This window comes from Manacus vitellinus, unplaced genomic scaffold (assembly GCF_001715985.3).
Source record: "Manacus vitellinus isolate BGI_N305 unplaced genomic scaffold, ASM171598v3 scaffold_0_pilon, whole genome shotgun sequence".
NCBI lineage: Eukaryota > Metazoa > Chordata > Aves > Passeriformes > Pipridae > Manacus > Manacus vitellinus.
The window spans coordinates 26,466,086-26,488,117 of NW_021938789.1; the positions used below are offsets into that span (position 1 = coordinate 26,466,086).

Below are 22,032 nucleotides of genomic sequence, written 5' to 3' on the forward strand. Positions count from 1 at the left end.
TGTCAATAGTTACTGACCTTGGGACCCATTTTCAGAACAACCATCATCCACACTGCACTGAAATAGATGTTCTGGTTTTACATCAGCTGAGCATCTGCCTCTTTCATAGCATTTTAAATAAAAGGCAAATCCCTGATTCAGAACAGTCAGAGTATCTGCTGCTAGCACAGGAACCCACATAAACAAGGAACCAGATATGACTCAAGAGCAAATCCTGACCCGGGGGAGCTGGAGTGGGGGAATCCACATGAAATTAGTCAGACTAGTAACTCAGACCCAAGTAAACAACACCATTATGAAACTACAGCAGCTGAGGACAGAATCATCACCTATATTTTCTTATTATTACATCATTTTCTTGAGGTACTCCCTTGACGAACACAGATATATACTTCAACTATGTATACTGTGCTCTTAACATCATTTCAAGTTCTCATTCCTCCTTTTCAATACTCCACAGAAATTATCCTGTCTACATCTTCCAAGTAATTTTACTGTCGGCCTTTCCACACTCCTGTTTTTGTTGCTAAGTTCAACAAAGAGTGTCTTCAGTTTGCCAGAAAGCAGAAAAAACACAAGCCTGTTTGCAGATATATGAAATGTAAATACAACAAGTAGTCAAATTTAATTTCTAGCTTATCTGAATCACTTGTTTTGATTTCTATTATTCTTTTTAATAAGTGTTAAAAGCCAAAAAAAAAAATCTTTCAAATCTGAGAAAAAAAAAAAAGAAAAAAAAAGTGTTTTGTTTCACAGTGAAACTGCTTAAGGAATGGCTCTTCCTTTCTCCCCACTCTTTTTTCGTCTTTTCTTTTAAATCAAATATGGAAAAGACAGATATATATACTCAACTCAAAAAGTATCAAGATCAAAACATTCCACCCAACTATGACCCTTTTGAACATCCTGATGATTGAAATCACTTCTCCATGATTTAAGGGCCAGCAAGGTCTCCAACTCCTCCTTACAGAAGAAGAACTGTCTCAAATAAAGTCTTCATACTCTCCCATGTATCAATTTGCTTTGCCCTGACAGGCTTGTAGGAGAGGACTCAACTGTTTTCAGTAAGCAGTTTTCATTTTTATGTGCTCTGTTCTGTTTTACATGTGCAACAGTGAGAGTGCTAGAAGTCTTTACTGAAAAACACATCGATAGTTTAGTCCTGTGACATGAAATGTTTTGAGACTAAGATGTCTGTACAGCTCTGACTTTTAACTCAGAAAAGCAGATTTTTATATTGGTCACAGGGTGGACAGGTATCATGGGAACACAGCTCTGGAAAAGTACACCACACCATTGCCAGGCAACACCACTGAAGCCTTCCTGTATAACCACAAATATGCAACTCTTTTCTCATCCAAAAAGTGATGATAATTTTTCACACCCCTTGAAAAATTTTCACCTTTACTTCAAATTACGAAGTTTTCATCACCATGAAAGTAATCACAAAACCTACCACTTATCAGAATATTTATAAAAAAAACAAGCTGAACTTACAACTTTTTGTACTGCTCAACTTGTATTAGTGTTCAGTTAAAATAATTATTTTGCCTTTGTGTGTGTGTGTGTACATGTCTGCATGCATTTCACTTGGTGGCACAAAAGGATTAGAACTTTTCTCCAAGGACTTAATTTCTTCACTTTTTATTTCTCATGTAGGCTTTCCAGGTCAGATATTGGGCAGTTATTCCTGTTCGTTACTATCTTATTAAAACACAAGCAAACAAACAAAAACCCCAAAAAACTCCAACTCCACACTTTTGGAAAAATAAGGTATACAGTTCAAATAAACAGAAAAAACAGAGCAGATTGATGATAAATTGAGTGGTTTAGCTCAATTCAGAGCTAAAACACATGGTAAAATTATCTGTTTGCAGCAGTGTACTAAAATCTACATATGAAGTTTTGTCTTTCACAGCATGAGGATTAAATTCAGGAAGGCAGGTGGATGTTTAGAAAGCACCATTAGTCCACCTCTTGCATGAGTCCAAACATGCAGCTTTCAGACGCCAAAAAGCAGTTTGTGTCAAGCTGGCTGGAAACTTCTAGTTCCTCTGAGGCATCTGCAGGAGATTCTCAAGCAGAACCTCCCAAGATGTTACACAGGGTTTATTGTCAGTGTTCTCCATAACAGCTGTAAACCATTAACCAGAAACACTCATATGCTCCGTTTCTGCTATCCCAGTAGAAAGTTCAGTACCTTCAGTATTTTTTCCTCAATATTTATTTCCTTAGCAGCCTCAGACTGCTTTAAAATCAAATTTCACAACTGAAGATGAGAGGTCACCGCCATTTCAGAGCAGCTTCAAACACAAAGATTACAGGATTAAATCAGTGCTTATCTTGGCAAAGATACTATGTGCATCACTAAATAGGGATTTTCCACTTTGGCAACATGGGTCAGTATTTGAGCCCATGCACTTTTAATAATGAGTTTCTCATTACAGTTTTATCTAGTTTTTGTCTCAATTGTTTTCTTGTTCACGTTAGAAATCAAAAAGAAATTATAATTTACTTGAGATCTCATTATATGAGAAGAGTATGATACAAAAACAAAGCACAAGAAAAAATATTGGCCAGAATAGCTAGAAGTAAAAAAAATTATCTTATGGAAAGAATTGCTATAATTTGGTCTATCTTACAAACTGTTTCTACAAAATAAATCCCACAGAAGAAAAGGAAGTCTTGAAAGTCTTCAGCTTTAAGGACATAGTTTAGGAAAACATGAGGTACCTCTCCAGGTTTCAACTACATACCAAAAGTCCTGAGAAAACATATCTTGGATGCAAATCTTGTATACCTTGAAAGCTCACACTGCTGAGTACCTGAAAGTATGAAATAATTCCTTAAGAAAACACTTGTCATTTGTATTCTGTGTATTAACATATGAGCCTTCCCAAATCTTGATTCACAAAGCCTAGCCATGATGATGATTAACATATGAAGGTAGTCTCAAAAGTTATCTCATTATAAAGAAAACAATGTTTACATTCAGCCCTGGAAACTTAAATTCTTGTTATTGTACAGAAATGAAACCTATTTGAAAAAGAAGGCTGAAGAATGCAGCCATTTTACCATTGCTACATGACTTCTTTTTTCTTAAGGGCAAAATAAAGGTAGCAATTACAAACTTTTTGTCAAGATCTGTAATTTCATTTATGTAAACTCAGCAATTAAATACTTTCTTTTTATAAGATCCTCAGAAAATGGTAAAACCTAGGTTCATCAGAATATAAAGAATTTGGCAGGTTCAAGGAAATCTCTAATTTGCTTGGAAAACATAGAAATTATTTTCTCTTTATTATGACGTTCTACAAAGGACGGAAGCATCCCAGGTGCTAAACCACAAAGTGTTGTTAAAAGGGCACACCCAAACAGACAAAAGATCAACAAAACCAGTAAACACTGATTACTCCTTTGTTACTTTGTACCATATTACTCATTAGACTGGACCAAGCCATATTGGCTGTATCAGCTCTGACCTCCAGCTTCTCATCCAGCTCCCCTTTGCAGGGTGCCCAAAGCCCCAGAACAACCTAAAGGCAACAGCACACCAAAAACCCTCACTGCTCACCATAGGGCAAGAGCAAGAGCTGCATCAGCACCTAAAGACAAAAGTGTGGTTATCGGCGGGCTCCCTTCTTTGTACGGCACCAGGCACCATGCTGGAGCAACATACACCAGCCAAAAGAAGTCCCAAAGCATAGGGCACAAGTAAAGAGCAGGTCAGCTAGAAGACCTGACCTTGCTCTAGCCATCAGCTTTTTCAGAGCTTGCAAAAAGCTGTGTGGCCTGTAACAGATTTTGACCTGTCCTGAAGGTACCAACAGTCAGAAACTTTTCACAGGCACTTTATTCCATCACTGTGATTCGTCTTTAACTTCAGTTAGCAAAAAACTGTGTATGTTGCCTTCATGGCCTGTGAGAGAGTGGAGAAAATGATTACTGCCTCAAAATAACTAAAAGGGGAGGTAGGGGGGCTGCAAGGGGGAGTAGAGTAAATTCAGCCAAGAAGGGATGGTGCACTGCTCCACACCCTCACCCCTCAAGATCTAGTCCAGCCCAGAATGGCTATTAGCCACTGGCACACTGAATGCCCCACCTAGGAGAAGAGAGACCAGAGCCAATAAAAGCAATTGCACGGGAATACACAGGGTTGCGGCCCGTTTGCATTTTATAGGAGCTGAGATCGTGCTGGAATTCAAGCAGTGATTATAAGTCTTTCTTTCTCCCCTTTCTTTCTCTTTCTTCTTCAAATTTCCTTGTCTTGAAATCTGGGTAACTTGGAAATTGGATGGGCTAGAGTTCGCTAAGTTAATGCTCTGTGAAATGCTTTATTTTGATTGAATGTTGCTTTAAGGAAACTTGCCAAGTACCCTTATTTTCTGAAGTTTGCCAGTAAAAGTTTGTTGTTTAACCTCCTGAAAACACTACAGTGTTCTCCCTTATGCCTGTCTCAGGGAATTGAAGTACCTAAGCCCCCTTTAACAAACTTGCCAAGCAAGCTCAGGGTTTTACAAGACCCTAGAAGGTAAGAGAACAACTGGCTCATTGTTTGAGCTTTGAGCAACACAGTAAAATCTGGTTGACTGATCACCCCAGAGGAACTGATGCTAAGAAATAATTATGCATCGCTACTTTACCTGCATACAGGCATGCAATTTCTACAGATGCAATTTCATTCCATATTGAGGCATAGTAGAAGTTTATTTGTAAATACAGTGGTTCTGTCATTGCGACATCCAGTGTGTAATTTGCACACTATCTACTTTCTGGTATGGTTATACAGATTAATGCTTATGGTATACTTTGCTAAAAAATAATTCAGAGCACTCACTATTTAAGAACTACTGTAAATGTTTACAGAGGAGGAGAGAAGTCACCAGAGATTTTTGCTTCATCTTCACAGATACAGTCATTATCAAAAAGGAAACATATTGCCTGAGAGGAAGAATTATCAGAACCTGGTACTGTATATTTCAGAAACCTGAAAACTGTACAAATATTTGAGACTATCAGTTACCTGGCAAATGCTATGGCATGTAACCAGATCACTTAATCACAGGCATTTCTGTTGTTACTACCATAACTTAAGGTTTTGTGGCACTGTTGCAACAGAATAGTTTCATCTGAGCAGATAAGGCATTAAAAGTTAATATTTAAAGACTTGCAGTTCAAAGATTAACATGAAGTTCACAAGTACTAGAAAAGTAGAGCAATTTAAGACTATTACAACATCTTTAATGAAACAATAACAACCGGTTTTAACAAACTGCTGGACTGACATCAAAATATCTGATTTTAAAACAAATTTCAGCCTAAATAGCTTGAAAATTTTTGGAAGTAAACCCTTGAAATGAGTTTCATTCTGATCCAGCATTTGGTCTCCTCTTCAGCTTAATCCAGATGCCATTAGTTGGACGAAGAATCAATTCTCCAGCTATACGAAGTTCTTCTGGCTTTTGACATGACTCCACCCAAAAGCGCCGCAGGATGAGGGCTAGAAGAGTTTTCTCCTCCATTTGTGCAAAGCGCTGACCTACAAGTTACAGGGCAGGAAGAAAAGTTATTGTAAGGTTGCATCAATGGCTGCTGCACTTGGATGTTCACCGTGATACTCCCAGGAACAGGAGAAAGCAAGGACTGTGCATCTGCCTTGAGAACAGAACTAGCCTTAGGCCAAAATTAAGTTTACATGGATACTAACAATACTAGCACTTTTCTCTGCATGAAAACTCTGGCCTTCCTGGGATAATCCACATTGTGTCTTCCTTCCCATAGTACACAGAATTCAAACAGCAAAGCAGAAACAGTCAACCCTTTTTATGGAACTTCTACAAAACACAGCCTTGTCATATCTCTTGGATGGACTAGGCAGGGGGAACGGATGGCAGACCAGAGCAGAAGATGCCATACAGGGACTGTGGAGAGTGAAAAATCTCATTGGTCCATATATGTGGAGAGGAGCAAAGGAGGTATGACTGCAACAGAATGACAGACAGACCTTCCTTCAGTGATCATTAAACCTCACACTCATGATTTGGTAGCACAGACAGCAAAGTTCAATTTACACTTCAGGGAAAGGTGAAGAAGGAAAGGGGAGAACAGAGAAACACGAGGGAAATCAAACCAAGTGCCACAATCCTGGCAGTTCACACAAACTAAACTGAAAAATGGGCACAGGACACAAAGCCAGGGCTCAAAACTTTTTCTGTTCTCCCCTCTGTATAATATGCTTAGACGGATGTCCATACACATGAACATAGTGATGCATTTCTGCAATGATATTAATGAACCATCTCTCCTGCACATGTTCCTTCACACTCAGGAACTAGCTAGACTAGATTAGATTAGATTTCTCTTTGGAACATGGAAAGACCTAGTTTACTGTTCTTATGGGAAGGGCACCTACTACCAATGAGACAAATCAAAACAAATCAACACCAACCCCCCAAAAAAAGAAATCAAACCAAACCAACAAAATCAAAAAACCCAGAAGAAGTTATATTTCCTGTTCTTGTAAATGGCATGACATTTTCTGGATATTCCCCACCTGCAGTTAAAATCAGTGCAGGGAACAGTCTTTTCACGTGTTCTACATTAAAACTAACAATGCCTCTATTCTGAGCACAGATGAACGCCAAGCATCTCAGTGGCATCAGAAGAGCTAACAAGTTCTGGGATGACAGTGAAAAGACCAAACCAACTACAGTGTCAGAAAAGAGGGAAAAAAATACATCAGTTGCAGACTGCATGTCTGGGACACTCAGCTCAGATCATGAGAGAGACAGAAGAGATGTTTCCAGAGCAAAACAGGTGCAGGGCATTTGTCTTCTCTCACTCTGTCTTGCTAACACTGAGAATCAGAAATTTGGAAGGAATCCTGTCCTAACACAAGAGCCAAATAACATGCTGCCAGGCTGCACAGGCAGTGAGGAGGAAACATCAGTGTGATAGCCACTGGTCTCTAGGAAGAAACAAATGTGGCAGCTCAAGAAGAAACTTGGGAAGAAACAAATGTGGCAGCTCAAGCACTAGGCTTGCAGGGCCCACAGTGCCCAGAATTCAGGGGCTGGGTGTGGTGGAGGCAGGAAGGACAGTACACAATTAGCAGGCACATCAAGACTTAAATTTCTGATACACTCGTTGCTGTCTCAGTTACCACACCAAAAGCCAAACTGTCACATTACAAAGACTTCTTCAGATACCTACCAATGCAGTTCCTGGGACCAGCTGAGAAGGGCACATAAGCATATGGGTGCCTTCCCTTAGAATTTTCAGAGAAGAATCTTTCAGGCCTGAACTCCTCTGGGTCCGGGAAGATCTCCGGGTCTCTGTGCAGGGCATAAGTTAAAACAAGAACAGTTGCGCCTTTTGGTATCTGATATCCACCTAAAGAGAAAAGGGAAAGGAAGAAAAAGGGTCAAAGCGACAGCAAATAAGTGACTTTCTATACACAACAGCACAGTAAAAAAATAAAACAATGCTGCCATTTACTTGGGAAACATCTCCAATGAGGACATGCTAACAGGACAGAAAGTGGCAAACACAGTTTACTTACTAATACAGCAGTCCTCTCTCAAGGTACGGGCAAACATGGGAACTGAAGGGAAGAGCCGAAGGGCTTCTTTCACAACACACTCAAGGTATCGAAGCTGTTTCAAGTCGTCTGTTGTAACAGGACGCTCAGTGTTGTCTGTCCAAAAACAAACAGGGGAATGAGCAAGACCAAAACTCCCCATTTCTGGCTAAACAAACTCACCCTAGATCCCTCCAGGAATTCCTATCACGCACCAAGACTACATACAAGAACCTGTTACACATATATTGAACATGCATATCTTGCCCCCAAGACGTAAGGTTAGTTGAACACCCCTACAGATCTTCCCACACACGTCCCAATCACTTCTAGCTGCTGAAAGCTCCAAAAGGGCCAGAAGGCATGCTCCGAACTCCCCTTCTACATCTCAGCTTCTAACACATCTCCACTCACAAATGCATCAACTACTGCCAAAGCCCCAGTGAAGGCAGGAATGGAAACTTACCAAACACCTCGTCCAATTCTTTGTGAACCTTCTTCTGAACTTCAGGATTATGTCCAAGCAAGTACAGGACCCAGTTCATAGCAGCTGCTGTTGTATCATGGCCCTAGAGGTTCAGATTTACAAAGACATTCACTTCAACTCTATTCCTGTGCACCAGTGGGCTTTTCGAATACTTAGGTATGCAGGTAATATGGAAAGCGACACTTATTAGTCCCATGACCACAAGAAAAACAATAATCAAGAGTGAAATACTCTATTCAACACACTAATTATCAAGGTATAAGATGACCCACAATTCTGTCAGGTGCTGAAAACTGACCAAAAGGGAAAAGGATTGAAATAACACAAGCAAAATCTCTCCTGATTCTCAGAAGCTGTATGAAGTATCAGTCTCTACACAATGAAACGGATGTATTTTCATATTTTTGGTTACTGTCCAGTCAACAACATAACATCTGGGGGGCCAATGACTACTGCAGGAGAGATAAAATGGACACAACCTGTAACCTTTACAAAACTATCTAAAAATGGTCTAATAATACACATTACAATAGACAAAGGAGAAAATACTTCTTGGCTTCCTATGAAAAGGGGATCAACTACTAGTTCCCAGCACTTAGGAAGGCAATGAGAAGTAAGGAAAGGGAGAGGAAATTAAAAATGAGAGAAAAAAGGGGAGAACAGAAAAGGGAAAAGTTGACCAAAAAAGTATTTCAGTACTGAAAAAGTGCACCTGCAGTAAAGTTCAGGATGCTGATGTAGTGCAGAAATAGTAATAATGGGAGGAGAGCTTCTCTAGGTTACAATAGCAGTAACATGATTCTATGACATAAGCTCTTCTGAGACAGAATTCAGGTCCACCTAATGGAAGCGTGTGGGAAACTTGTGAAAATCTTGTTTAGATCCTTCATTAGACAGAGAACCAGACATGAAGAAGGGCCATGAAAATGATCAAAGGGTTTGGAGAGGATAGTTTTAAAATAAAAGAGAAGAGATTTAAATTAGACGTTAGGAAGAAATTCTTTACTCACAGAGTAGTGAGGAATATGTTGTCCAGAGAAGTTGTGAATGTCCTGTCTCTCAACATGTCCAAGGCCAAGTGGGATGGGGCCCTGGGCAACCTAATCTAACAGGTGACATCCTTGACCATGGCAGGAGGGTTGGAACCAGATGATCTTTAAGGTCCCTTCCAACCCAAACCATTCTGTGTAAGATTCTGTGAGAAGACAACACACTAATACACAGCTGACAACAGAACCAGGAACAGCCAACATGGCAATGGACAAAACGTGAGGAGAGATGACAAAACACCGAAACCATTCAGAGCTCTGTTCAGTGTTAATGAGGTTTGCAACATAAGCCAAGAGCCCACGGTCCGCGTCAGTCATTAAGCTTGTATTACTCACCTGCTTTCATGAGTAGAGCCTGTTCATATAGGCAGGGCCTACCACACATGTATTGCCCAACGTTTTGCCAGGGCACATCAATGTTTCTATCCTACCTTTGTAGGGTAGAAAGACTGATATTTCCTCTTAGGCTTCCAGGGCTAAAATAACTCCATACTAAAAGTAAGCTCCTGAATTAAGACAAGAGTCACTACCCTCAAATTCTGAATCTCAGGTTCTGGGGAAAAAAACCATCCAAAATAAACAAATAGAACCAACATCAACAACAAAACAAAACAAAACAAAAAACAAAACCAGAAAAATCAAACCAAAACAAAACAAAAAAACCACAAACAAACCAGTGGCTTCCTTGGTTACCTCAAACATGAAAGTATCCACTTCCTCACGAATGTCCCTGTAGCTCAGTTTGTTCCCTTCATCATCTGTTGCACTCAGCAGCATGTCCAGGAATGCTTTTCGCTTTTTGGAGACACTTTCTTCACAGTTGCCATCATTATCATGTTTTTTTTGCTTAGTGTTTTCAAGTTCTGCAGCTTTTTCTGCAATGACCTGAGATTAGAACCATTATATCAGATATGATGCATTCAGCACAGGCCCATAGTCTACATCATATAGTTTTGTCCCAACTTATCAAAACAACATCATCCATCTATAGCAGTCCACATGATCTAGTTAGCATAGCTATCAGCATTAGGTCATGAACTTTGACTGACCTTTTGTGTTAGTAGGTGAAATATGACCAATACCTCTTGTCCCATGCAACAGAATAAACCTGAGAGTATTGTCCAAATGCTTCTTGAACTCTGTCAGGCCTGGTGATCTGATCACTTCCCTGGGGAGCCCGTTCCAGTATCCAACCACAATCTGGGTGAAGGACCTTTTTCTAATATCCAACCTAAACCTCCCCTGACATGACTTCAGGCCATTCCCTTGGGTCCTGTCCTGTCCTGGTCACCATAAAGAAGAGAACAATACCTACCCCTCCTCTTCCCCTCATGAGGAAGTTGTAGACAGAGGTCTCCCCTCAGCCTCTTCTCCAGGCTGAACAGACCAAGTGCCCTCAGCTGCTCCTCATACGCCTTCCCCTCAAGGCCCTTCACCATCTTTGTTCTCCTCCTTTGGACACTTTCTAATAGCTTAATATCTTTCCTATATTGTGGTGCCCAAAACTGCACCCAATATTCAAGGTGAGGCCGCCCCAGTGCAGAGCAGAGCGGGACAATCCCCTCCCTCAACCGGCTGGCGATGCTTTGCCTGATACCCCCAGGACATGGTTGGCCCTCCTGGCTGCCAGGGCACTGCTGACTCATATTCAACTTGCCATCAACCAGGACCCCCAGGTCCCTTTCCATAGCACTGCTTTCCAGCATCTCATTCCCAAGTCTGTATGAATATCCGGGGTTGCCCCATCCCAAGTGCAGAATCCAGTACTTTCCTTTGTTGAACTTCATATAGTTGGTGATTGCCCAGTCCTCTAATTTGTCAAGGTGACAGGTCACCGGTCTGATGTTCCCCCATTCGCTATTACCCTCTGTGCTCAATCTGTGAGCCAATTGCTCACCCACCACGAGATGTGTTTATCCAGATGGACGTTTTGTCCAGAAGGGTCCTGTGAGAGACAGTACTGAAAGCTTTACTGAAATCCAAAAAGATTACATCAACTGGCTTCCCTTGACCAACTAGATGGAGTACCTCGTCATAAAAGGAAATCAGGGTTGATAAGCAGGACTTTCCTCTCATGAAGCTGTGCTGGCTCAGTTCTTTCTGTCAGCACCTACACTAAGTGACATTATTATTTACTGTTTCTTTGTCATCTTCTAAGATTTGGCTTTTTATATTCAGCTGCAGCATAGAAAGAGAGCAAGTGTTACCTTACGTCCTCTTAAGAGCCTCTCTCATGTCTCACTGCTGCAATTCCCAATAAAAGGAAGCAAAACATGACGTACTTAAAAAAACACAATGTGGCTCATTATATGTAATCGAAGTTCAGAGATTATTTTCTTTGTAATAGACATTGATGCCACGACATCATACATGCATAGGGAAAGCAGCCTGAAAACATCCTCGAAGTAGATTTGGAAGGCAAACATTAGCAAGAGTAGCGTGGGAATTATTTGGTGAGTGAAAGGGTTGTTATTTCCAGTCTAACATAGTGAGAGAACACTGCATTTTATGCCAAGTCAGTGACACATGCTTAATGGTTTCTGTGTCAAAGTGTCTTTCTGCTGATGTGGAGACCTGTATCTGTTTGCTTATCTGAGCAGTTCTGCTCTGAATAGGGAAAAATGAATATAGCCTTCAATTTCTGAGGGCTGGATCAAATGGCATCACCACGCAGAGCCCTACGCTTACTGCTCCAAACTTGGCAGTGAGCTCTTGCAAGTGCTTCGGATGCTTCTCCTTCTGGGGCAGAACAAGAGTTCAATGAATTCCCGCTGTAAGTCCTGACACTCCCTTGGATTTGTATACTTCCTATTGTTTAAATTTGACAGAACTCCAGAAAGGGAAGTCAACTATTGTCTTCTTTTCGGGGAATTCCTCAGCATCCCAGTTGAGAGAGAGCTCTTCTCTTAGTACATGCATATCAAGGAGGCTGAACCTCATCCCATTTGGAAGCTCCCTACTGAGTGCAAGACTTGGCTCCAATAACTAAAATTATCATTATAAATAACAAACAAACAAACAAACAAACAAAAGAATTATACTCTATCTGTAAAATTGTGAAGGATTTTGAGGTTCCTCTTGTGCTCTCTTCCTTCCTTGAACAGCATGTATAAAAGATCAGGCCAAAGCCAAGGGCTCTTCTGTCTCTGTTGGATTAGATCGCTCATCCTATGGGCAAAACAATTACATCATGTAACATTTATTGACAAAAAAATAAACTACAACACACTTTCAAAAACCAAAAAAAGTGTTCTATGTACCCTAATGAAGTAGAATTTAACAGATTGTGTGAGTTTAAACTCATTCATCTGAAAGGAAGGCTGTTCACATTTGTTTCCTGATCTTACACCATCTCAAAATTTCTGTTACCTGTCCCAGCATCACCATGTTTTATATCTTTAAGCATTGTTCTCTGAGAAGGAGAGCATATTCTCATTTAATTGGAATCCTCTTGAAACAGACCTATTAAGTCATCCAGTTCAGTCCCATGTGACTTCAGTAAGGCACTGGCCATGTCGAAAAGACTACTCATGACAGGTTTCCAAAATATCTGCCCTGAGAACTCAGTCATCTGACATCATTACATTCCTACTTGATTGTCCAGATCCCATATACACCAGACACCATATAAAAGTATTTAAAACAAAGAACATGAGACTTAAGTATCCTTATGCTCAAACACAACTGGAGTACAATTCCAGATACCATATATGCCAGATAACATGTAAAAGTATTTAAAACAAAGAATATGAGACTTCAAGTATGCTCAAACAAACTGGAGTACATTTGGAAGGGCTGATTGTCATTGCTATGCAGTTCTTGCACATGCTTTGGCTGCAGAGACTTCAAGAAGTAGTTACTACATTTAGGCCAACTTCACGCACACTTGTGGTACAATTTGGGAAAGGCCAAGGAATCGATGAAAATCAAACTCTAGAAGTCCACCCCTTCTTTCATAACGTACCTGTCATCAACAAGCACCATCGAAAGTTTGGAGTGAGATCATAGAATCATAGAATCATTTAGGTTGAAAGAAACCTTTTAGATAATTGAGTTCAACTAGTTAACCCTAGTGTTAACTGACTGCTGAATCGTGACCCTAAGTGCCATATCTACAAGTCTTTCAAATACCTCCAGGGTATTTAGTGACCCAGGGTTGGTCTGTTCCAGTGCTTTACATCCCTCCATCTCTGCCCCCCCGGCCTTCCCTCCTGACCAGCAGCATCAACTCCAGCTCTATGCAGTAGCTAAGGAAAATGTCCGTTTACCTGTAGATAGCAGAAACATAGTCAGAATTCTTATTCTTCTGAGCACCTACATTCTTGCCCATTGCTGTTTCTAGAAGAAGAAAAATATCAACATTTCACATGTGCAAAGTGAAATGCAAAGTCTGTGTACACAATAAGTTACTACTGTTCCCAGCTTCTGACTGTCACAACACCATCCCTTTGACAGGTGAATACAAATATCCCTTTCCAGGTGATGAGCCTGCTTTATGTTTCCATGCCCAGAAATCTTGCTCTTCAACACAACCTCACTTCAGATGCTATCTCTGTCGTGCCAATCCCACAAACTCACCTGCTCAGATGCACATAATAAACCCTGGGAGAAAGGATGGCCTTGGGAGGATAGAAATGCATTCACACAATATGCAGGGACGTTCCTCTTCAATCACCTCCTCACACAAACTGGCACAGCTGTACTCATGAGCATCCACATCATTTACAGTCCCACCACAATAATTGAAGAGGACTTACCACAGATGATATCAAGGGCACACAGAGTGATGTCCAGAAAGACATCAAATGGTTCCTTGTCAACATGCTTTTCAAGTTTCTTAACCAAAATACTTCCTTGTTCATTCATAACCTCTAGAAAATCATTCAATATTGCAAAGTGGAAAGTGGGAGTTATCATCTTCCTCCGCGACCGCCACTTGTCTCCAGTGCTGTAAAATTAATGGGGTGAAGGAAGGGTTAAAAGTTCCCAAGTCAAAAATAAAAACCTCACCATCATAGGAAGTATACAGTAAATACTGCAGCCTGGAAGAGGTGGACACTCTGTAGATGTCTCTTCAAGCTGTTCATAGCACTCCCCAGAAGCAGCAAATGGCAATATTTCTTGCTCCAGATCTCTCAGAAGCAGAAGCCACCATTTCTCTAGCTGCTCTCAACAAATAGAGATGCCAACAAGCCTCCAGGCAATACAGCCTTGTTGGTCAGTGCACAGGCTCAGAGAGACCAAGCAGAAGCCTCCTATAGTACAAAACAGCTATTCAGCATCAAGGTCTCAACACACCACAGTGTCTCTCTCAATCACTAGTCATGCTTGCCTTCATCTGCTGACTGTGAAATGAGGATTGCGGAGAACTAGGGCCTAGGGACATTACCAAAATGACTGCCTCAAGGCCTGGCTTCCAAGTATTCCCTTGGAGACAGGCAACCAGTTCCCTCATGCCAGTGAACAAGCAGAGAGCCACAGAGAATGGAAATAGCTTCCTGGGGGTTCTTGTTTGCTTTTTCTGAACCACATGTGCCACAGGCACACAGCTGGCACCTCTGCTTACAAGGCAAAACCATCACACCACTACTCCTGTTAACTTGCTATTGGGGCACTCCTCAGGCCAGCTTATCTGCTTGCTGTCTACCAGTGCTGCCCTTAATCAGTAGAGACTGGAACATTTGCCTCCTCTATGTTTTTGTAAGCACAAAGAAGTCAAAATACCTCTGTAAGTCTATGGGAGACAAAATAACGAACAAGGAAGAAGACTTAACAGTGAAGATGTCTGATGCCTATGGACCTCAACTTTCTGCACTTTGTTACTGCTTCCTAACTGGTTTCTTAAGGGCCATGAACAAAATTCAGGATAAAAGGCATTCCTCATTCTCTCACATAAACTTGCACTTCTCACACCACATGATCACAGTTGGCTTTTACACCACCATGGTCCCATCATAAAGTACAAGGAGTTCACCTCTGAGGGTTCCAAACAAGCAGCAAAGCCCGTAGAAGAGAAACAAACTAACAGGGGGACCTTGACCTTCTCGCAAAAACTCAAAAGAGGCTCAAAGACACCAAAGCCACTCTACCCTCGCCTTGTTCTCACTCTTGAATATCTGCATCATCCAGACTAAACCTTCCTTTACCCTCCCAAGACTGGAGGACACCAAACCCTTACATCATTGCTCTTCCCTCTCTCCACTCCTGACCTATGCTCTTACCTGAGCTCACTTCTTAGGATCCTCCACTTAATGAAGGAAATGAAGGGCAGGGTGCAGATACTCTCCAATCCTACCCCAAAGCATCACCAGCCTCACGCCAATCCTACTGGTTTGCAGCATCACCAGCTGAGATAAGCAACGCACACAATCTCTCTGTTCAGAGATATACACGGCATTCCTGCCACCAAGATCTCTTCCTATCATATCCCCTGTGAATTTCAAAAAGACAGGAATGCACCTGCATTTCATTATACCTTGTCAGAAGTCCAGTGCCCAGCCATGGATGCAGGAAGTCGTACAGGTATGATTTTTCTATATGTTTTGAACTGCTCAAAATAACCTGTCAAAAAAATTAATAGCGAGGAAAAAAATATCATTTGTTAGATAGAGAGAGATTTCTTCACTCTTTCTTCAATAAACACTCCAACAAAGAGAAAACCCCGTCTTCTCAGTTGTAAAGTAAAATATGCAGGTATCCCCAGAAATGCCAACGCAGTGGAAAGAATTCAAAGTTTATTTAGAAGGCCAAAGCACGAGAAACTTACAAATACCTGACAGTGCTATTCAAGCACCAGGCCCCAGGGACAAAAAAGGCAAGTTCATGCCCTGTACAGCACCTTTTTACCCCCTCCATTTCTCCCCCACCTTCCCAAGGCCTCTCTGCATGTCTGTTAGAGTTATCTGTCTCCAGCATAGCAGAGAAAGAGAGAGAACACAGCTCTCTCTGCAACCCCTCTGGACAGCAGAAGGGAAGAAAAAACATCTAACCCTCTTGAGAAGACACTCTGCAGGCTTCCTAAGTGAAAACGAGTTTCTAGCTTTCCCATTACAAATTCTTCTGAAAGCACAACTATTCCTACACCAGTTCAAGGACAATCACTGGCAGTAGCAAAACTAATGACTACATTTCATGGCACCACGACAGACCCACCAAGTTCTAATGCAGAAGTCAGTCAGAGACAAGCACTGAAATCTGTATTTCGTAATGTTCCATCCTTATTTCAGTGGTCCCACCTTCCCTGCTGTCAGTTTACCTGTTCTGATCTTGGGAGCAGAAGCTTTCACACATGTGAAAAAAAAAAAGCTAAAGGAGATGCTTCTTCGTATAAAACATATTGTGTTGGTGCTTTCATTTGTTGGCCATCTTCAGTATGCCCCCCTCCCAGCTCTCCCCCCTCCCCACCCAACTAGGCTTTTTTACATTCTTTTGCTTTAAGCCTTTCTTTAGAACTGGGTCAGAGGACAATTCCAAGGAAAATCAGCCCAAGTCTTTTTTAACAAAAAGTACATTGAGATAATACAAACTAACAGGAGGGACACCACTCTGCATGACAGTAGAATAAGCAGGAGACCAGCAAACTCACCTCCACACTGTCGGGGTGATACAAAACTACGACAGGCAATGGTCCTAACCAAAGATTGAACAATGAGCACTTCCTGAACTCTTCAGAATAAAATTTTAGTTGATTAAAAAAACCTGGAATAAGAAGGGACTGGAATAAGATTAGAACTTTTCAAAAAGGGGGGGTTATTAAATAAGACTTAAGAAAAACTTCTGTAATGAACTCTTTTACACCATATGCCCTGCAATTTTGATTTTGTTGAAGCTTTATGATCAAGCAGTGTATTTTGCACCTGTGGATTTTACAGTTCAGATGTCCTAATCTCTAAGGGCACAGACTCATAAGATCATTTATGCCACAGAACACCTGAGAGATACCACTTCTGTCCAGCTGCCAATCGGACTTCATACCAGTGAGCTCAGCAATTCAGCCAATCCTCCTCCCACATTATTATACACTCATCCAATCCATATATTGTCAGTTTAGTTATACAGAAAGCATGGGAGATAGCTGGATCTGTGAGCAAGGGAGGAGCAGTAGATGGTGTTTAGTTTGATTCAAAAAGGTCTCTGATGCTCTCTCATCGCAGACAGCATTCAGGTTCATTCTGCAATACTACATGTGGTGGCCATTATCAGGATATTCGAAGAATACCCTTTCAGAAGCCAGCTTAAACAATAAAAGATATCCTATTAAGCCTCTGCAGAGTTGAAAACTCAAAGGTCCCCAATCAGAGGAAAAAAAAAAGAAAAATAATCATTTCCTAATCAGTGTGCAAATACAGTCTTCCCTAGTCTGAGTTCTAATGAGACCTTATCCAACAGGTTTAAGAGTGTCAGATTATTTTGCTATTTTAAAAATATTTTTCCTAGCATTGCCATGATTAAAATATCATGTTTTCCAGCATTTATCTACCAATACCAATAAACCAAATCACCATCATATGAAAAGCCCTTCTTTTTTCTGCTATAAAACTTTACCATTTTTTATAAAAGCTATCTTTTTTTCATTGTCACATTTTAAATGAAAAGTATTACAAACCACAAACTTCACTCATTTTTACATAAATAAACAGGAACAAAGACACTAACTTAACTAAAGCATGGAGGCTATGTGACTCCTGCTAACAAATGAGATTAAAGACTCCAAAGAACATCAGGGTCTCCAGCAAACTGCTTTCCGGAGGCAGAAACAATGCTGTGTTTTGTTCTGGTTTTTAAAGAAAATTTAAAAAGAAGAGGGGGGAAAAAAAAGAAAAAAAAAAAAAGAAGATTCATCTCTCAGTCAGGGTCGTATAAATATCCTGACTATGATCCTCCTACTACTTCCCCAAAGCCAGCTTCCTGGAAAGCTGCTTGCCCTCACATCCACCAAAGATCTCTCATATCTGTATTTAGATATGGGGTTCAATGCAGGGGAAAGATATGACAGTGTACCCTTGTGAACAGAGGCACCATGTCTCAGCATGGGTCAGCACTGAGCAATTTCTGTTCCAATACTGTATTCGTCCTTGACTTTACCATGCTTGCACAGTCTCTCTTCTGGCAGCATACTAGGCAGCACAGCCAGGAATACATGTACACAGAGCAGAACCAGCATACAGAGGCATCACAAACACACACAGAAGCGTCTGGGCCACTGACAGCACAGCCATCAATGCTTTCACACCACAAACTCCTTAAGAAATATGCTCCTGTTAAAAAAGAGGTACCAAATGGAAAGGGAACATCTAGCACATTAGTGCTCTCTCGAGTACCTGGCAAAAAAGAAGGTCCCATTAACAAGTGCAAGAACAGAAAGGTTTGCTTTTGAGGGATGTACTGTAAATACTCAGCAAGTTCTTTTGCATCTAACACATGTAAGTCACAGTTAATTCTGTGATTGCTGAAAGTGACCCAGCAACTCAGCATGATAAAGTCCCTTGCACATGCTTACTTGAGGGAAGAGAATTGTTTAAAGTTTTGTTTGGATCACAGCTAGCAGTCACGAGAACACAGTGCTCTGCTTTGTGAAATAGCACTTCCTGCAAGAGCCCTCAGCATGCCTCCCCATTGGAAAAACACATCCGACAGCATTCATCCTCCATCCTACCAACTGTAACCATCTGAGTCCAGCAGCAGCATCTGGAAGCTGTTGTCAGATTGAATTTCCAGTTAATCTCTGACTAATAATAATGCTACATTTATGCAGTTCCTCTCCTTTCCCCTTCACTGCCCACTCCTCACACAGTTCCCCTCTGCAGATTGCCCACAGCCCCAGACAGACCTAAATGCATCAGCACACCTTTGATCTCCCATTCCCCTTCCCCAGCCAGCCACAGCTCAAACACACAAGCACCTCACCAGCACTGGCTCCTCCAGCAAACCCCACAGTGCAGGGACCTCACAGTTGGGCTACAGCGTGAGTTGGCCTTACCTTCTCCACCCCGTTCTAAGAGTAGAGCATTTCCCAGCACAGGATAGCAGGGGCTGATACCCGGGATTGACTTCATCATCCACCATCGCCTCCAGTAACTCATCAGGGAGGGCAGGGAGCATAAAGCCACAACTGTCAACAACAGAGTGATGACCCCAGCCCCCAAGGGCAGCAGCTGGAGTCTTCCTGTGGATCCTTGCATAACCTCCATCATCACCTCTCAGCCTCCTGCTGCAAGCCTTGATCCCTGCTGTGGAACTGGCACTGCCTGTACCCGCCAGTGCCGTTGCACCAAGCTGAGTGTGTGGGGAATTTGGCCAGGAGAGCAGGAGGCGGAGCTGTCACAAAGACCACAGGCGCAGCTTCTTGCCAGGGAAATAAACAGATTTAAAAACCACACACATGGAGAGACTGCCTGTAAGCATTTCCTAATGGCAGAGAAGTTAGAGGGAACAGTGCTCCTTCCCTGCCCTTACTTCACTCCTCTGACTCAAGTGAAGAGTGAGAAAGTTCTTTGCAGACCCATGCAATACCTCAGCAGGAAACGACATAAAGCACTGTCAAGAGAAAACACACATTTTTGATGATTTGGGAAGGATGAGTTTTCTCAGTATCATCTTTCTCCATCTGTTTTCAGGTGCTCAGAGAACACTATTTTGCCATACAGAATGGAACTGCTCCAGCGCTGTCCAACACTATGACTGAAGGGTGAGATGGGGAATATCTTTAAGCTTCAGTTGGGTTGATGGTTTCGGGGAGTTACCCAAACCAGATCCCATACAGACTCATGATCAAGAGCAGCACTGCAAAGCACACTGATGCTTCTCAGCTCAAATGGCCTTTACTGATGTCACTGTTGAATGCTCAGGCATAGGCTAAAGGGTGCCAATAACACAACTGACAGTACCAGCATCTGTGCCACAACTTGCAAAGTGCTCGCACAGAGGCAGTACCATATCCACCATACACACTGCTGCCGCTCCTGCCTCAGGAGGACCCAGGGTCTCTTCTCACTGCTGCAGGGCCACTGAGCATCTGTGCCTCAAAGCAAGCGCTCAGAAACTTTGTGGTAAAACAGAAGTTTGGTAAAGAGACAGCATAGCTCACAGCCAATTCACAAAACTTCACCCTCTGAATATAGCACAAAAGCTACTTATAGCCACAGTCACACTCAGACTGTTTGCTTTGTGCCAAAAATGATTGCACTGACTGCACCAGCATTTTAGTAAATAAACAAACAGCATAAACACAACAACTAAGACATAAAACACAAACAGAAGGCTCGGAATATCAGAAATTAAATAAGATTTTGATGACCCTTGGCAGCAGAGGGGATTAAATTTTGGCACTTTGTTCCTGCAATCTCCCAGCAAAAACTTTATCATAAATGCTGACTGTTGTATCTTTATGCACAGTAAACAGTTGGAAACGAACTTTGCTACTCTTGCTGTTGTTTGTAATGCTTTGTGACAGAGAGCAGCAGATACATGCCCTGTCTTGCTAACACACAAGGTAAGCTACACAGCCATCAGTTCCCTCTTTTGTCCAGGTGACATCCTAGGAAGGAAGTAAGGATGCAGGATGAAGAGGTTCGACTTAAGTCTTTTTAACATGGAGATCAGTTGAGTAATTATGCTCTCATCTTTAGAAAAAACCTTGCAGTTTGAAGTGCCTAACTGTGATCCTGAGTCAAAAATCCATGTTTCTAACTCCTGATAACTCCTTCTGCAGGAGGAAAAAAAAAAAAAAGAGAAACAGTGAAACAGCAGGGAGAAGGCGAAAAGCCACAGGGAAAGCAAAATCCTGCCAGCAGCTGGCAATGGTGATGCTGCTAACAAAAGGTAGCAGCAACACTGGAATGAGATGTAAAAGAAAGAAGAAATGAGAGTTTTGGCATCTTTAAGGCCTAATTATGTCACTGAGACTTGCAAACCTTGGATGATGTCCCATAGGACAGGAGTTTCAGAGACCTGTTTGCTCAGTGTTGGATTTCTGTAAGCACTCCACTGGTTAGTAAATTTTTGCTTTCATAAATGCACATGAAAGTGCAAACCTGCTTTTATTCAGCCTCTTACCTAAGTGGAAGCCCTTCTGACCATATTGACAGAAGGCATGCATCCTGTAAGGCAGGTGTGTAAGCCCAGAGGCACAAACGACAACACAGGATTCTGCTGGTCCCTAGAACGCAGCCTGGATTCTTCAATAAAGCAAGCAATAAAATCATCATTAACAACAAGAAAAACAAAAACCCAAAGCAAAGCAAAGCTAAAATGAGTCTGATACAACAGAAGAAAAAAGAGAAGTACACTGCTCATTCTGAAAAACTGTTTTTTTCTTAAGAAAGGTTTTTCTTAGTAAGACCTTCTCTCTTTCTCAACACACACCATCACAACATAATTACCTTCATATAGAAATCTACTCTAAAAAAGCCCAGGCTACTTGTAGTCCCCAACAATCATCACCTACACAAAAAAATATAACACAGCACGTCTCCATTTCAAAATATATCATCAGTGCTGGACAACTCAGAGATCTCCCCAGTCCTCAGAGAAGCATTTTAGGGCCTGATGCTAAATTTCATGTCACTGTAGCCTAAAAATCTACAGCTTCAAATCCTTCTGCGGATCCTTTCTCACAGAGGTAGAGGAGATGAACAGCATTTGAGAAACAGAGACCACAGCTATGTTTTCCAGAGACATTGATTGCTGCGATGCCCACCTCCACCAAGCATACCTTGCTTGGTTTCTGCAACCTGGTGTTCACTGTACAGAAACAACTACTCTGTTCTGTAGCCGTCATATCGGGATCCTTCGATTGAGACATTTTGCATGAATGAATTATCCCCAACAGAATACAAAAGTTTGCCTCCTCTCTAAGAAACCAAAAATCTTCCCTACAAGGATAATGTTATGTCTTACAACAAAGCAGACCACCACTG

General features: G+C 41.6%; 1 protein-coding gene across 1 annotated transcript; it reads right to left on the reverse strand.

Moving 5' to 3' along the window:
• Nucleotides 1-4,688: 4,688 nt before the first annotated feature.
• Nucleotides 4,689-19,539, reverse strand: LOC103758495 (cytochrome P450 4V2). The gene is made up of 11 exons (XM_008924752.3): nucleotides 19,095-19,539; nucleotides 16,701-16,813; nucleotides 15,591-15,676; nucleotides 13,873-14,063; nucleotides 13,384-13,453; nucleotides 12,157-12,283; nucleotides 9,809-10,000; nucleotides 8,046-8,148; nucleotides 7,562-7,696; nucleotides 7,213-7,392; nucleotides 4,689-5,539 (listed from the first exon to the last, which is right to left on the reverse strand). The coding sequence occupies exons 1-11, from the start codon at nucleotides 19,306-19,308 to the stop codon at nucleotides 5,364-5,366; spliced, it is 1,587 nt and encodes a 528-aa protein (XP_008923000.1). The 5' UTR covers nucleotides 19,309-19,539; the 3' UTR covers nucleotides 4,689-5,363.
• Nucleotides 19,540-22,032: the final 2,493 nt, after the last annotated feature.

What these genes read in the sequence shown, in the direction of transcription:
- LOC103758495 (XM_008924752.3), bottom strand. Translation starts at nt 19,308, where the DNA reads ATGATGGAGGTTATGCAAGGATCCACAGGAAGACTCCAGCTGCTGCCC. An exon ending in TTCACAATTTTACAGATAGA is followed by an intron (nt 10,001 to 12,156) that starts GTATAATTCTTT and finishes TTCTAATCTCAG; the next exon opens with GTCATTGCAGAAAAAGCTGC. An exon ending in AGAATTGGACGAGGTGTTTG is followed by an intron (nt 7,697 to 8,045) that starts GTAAGTTTCCAT and finishes GTTTTTGGACAG; the next exon opens with ACAACACTGAGCGTCCTGTT.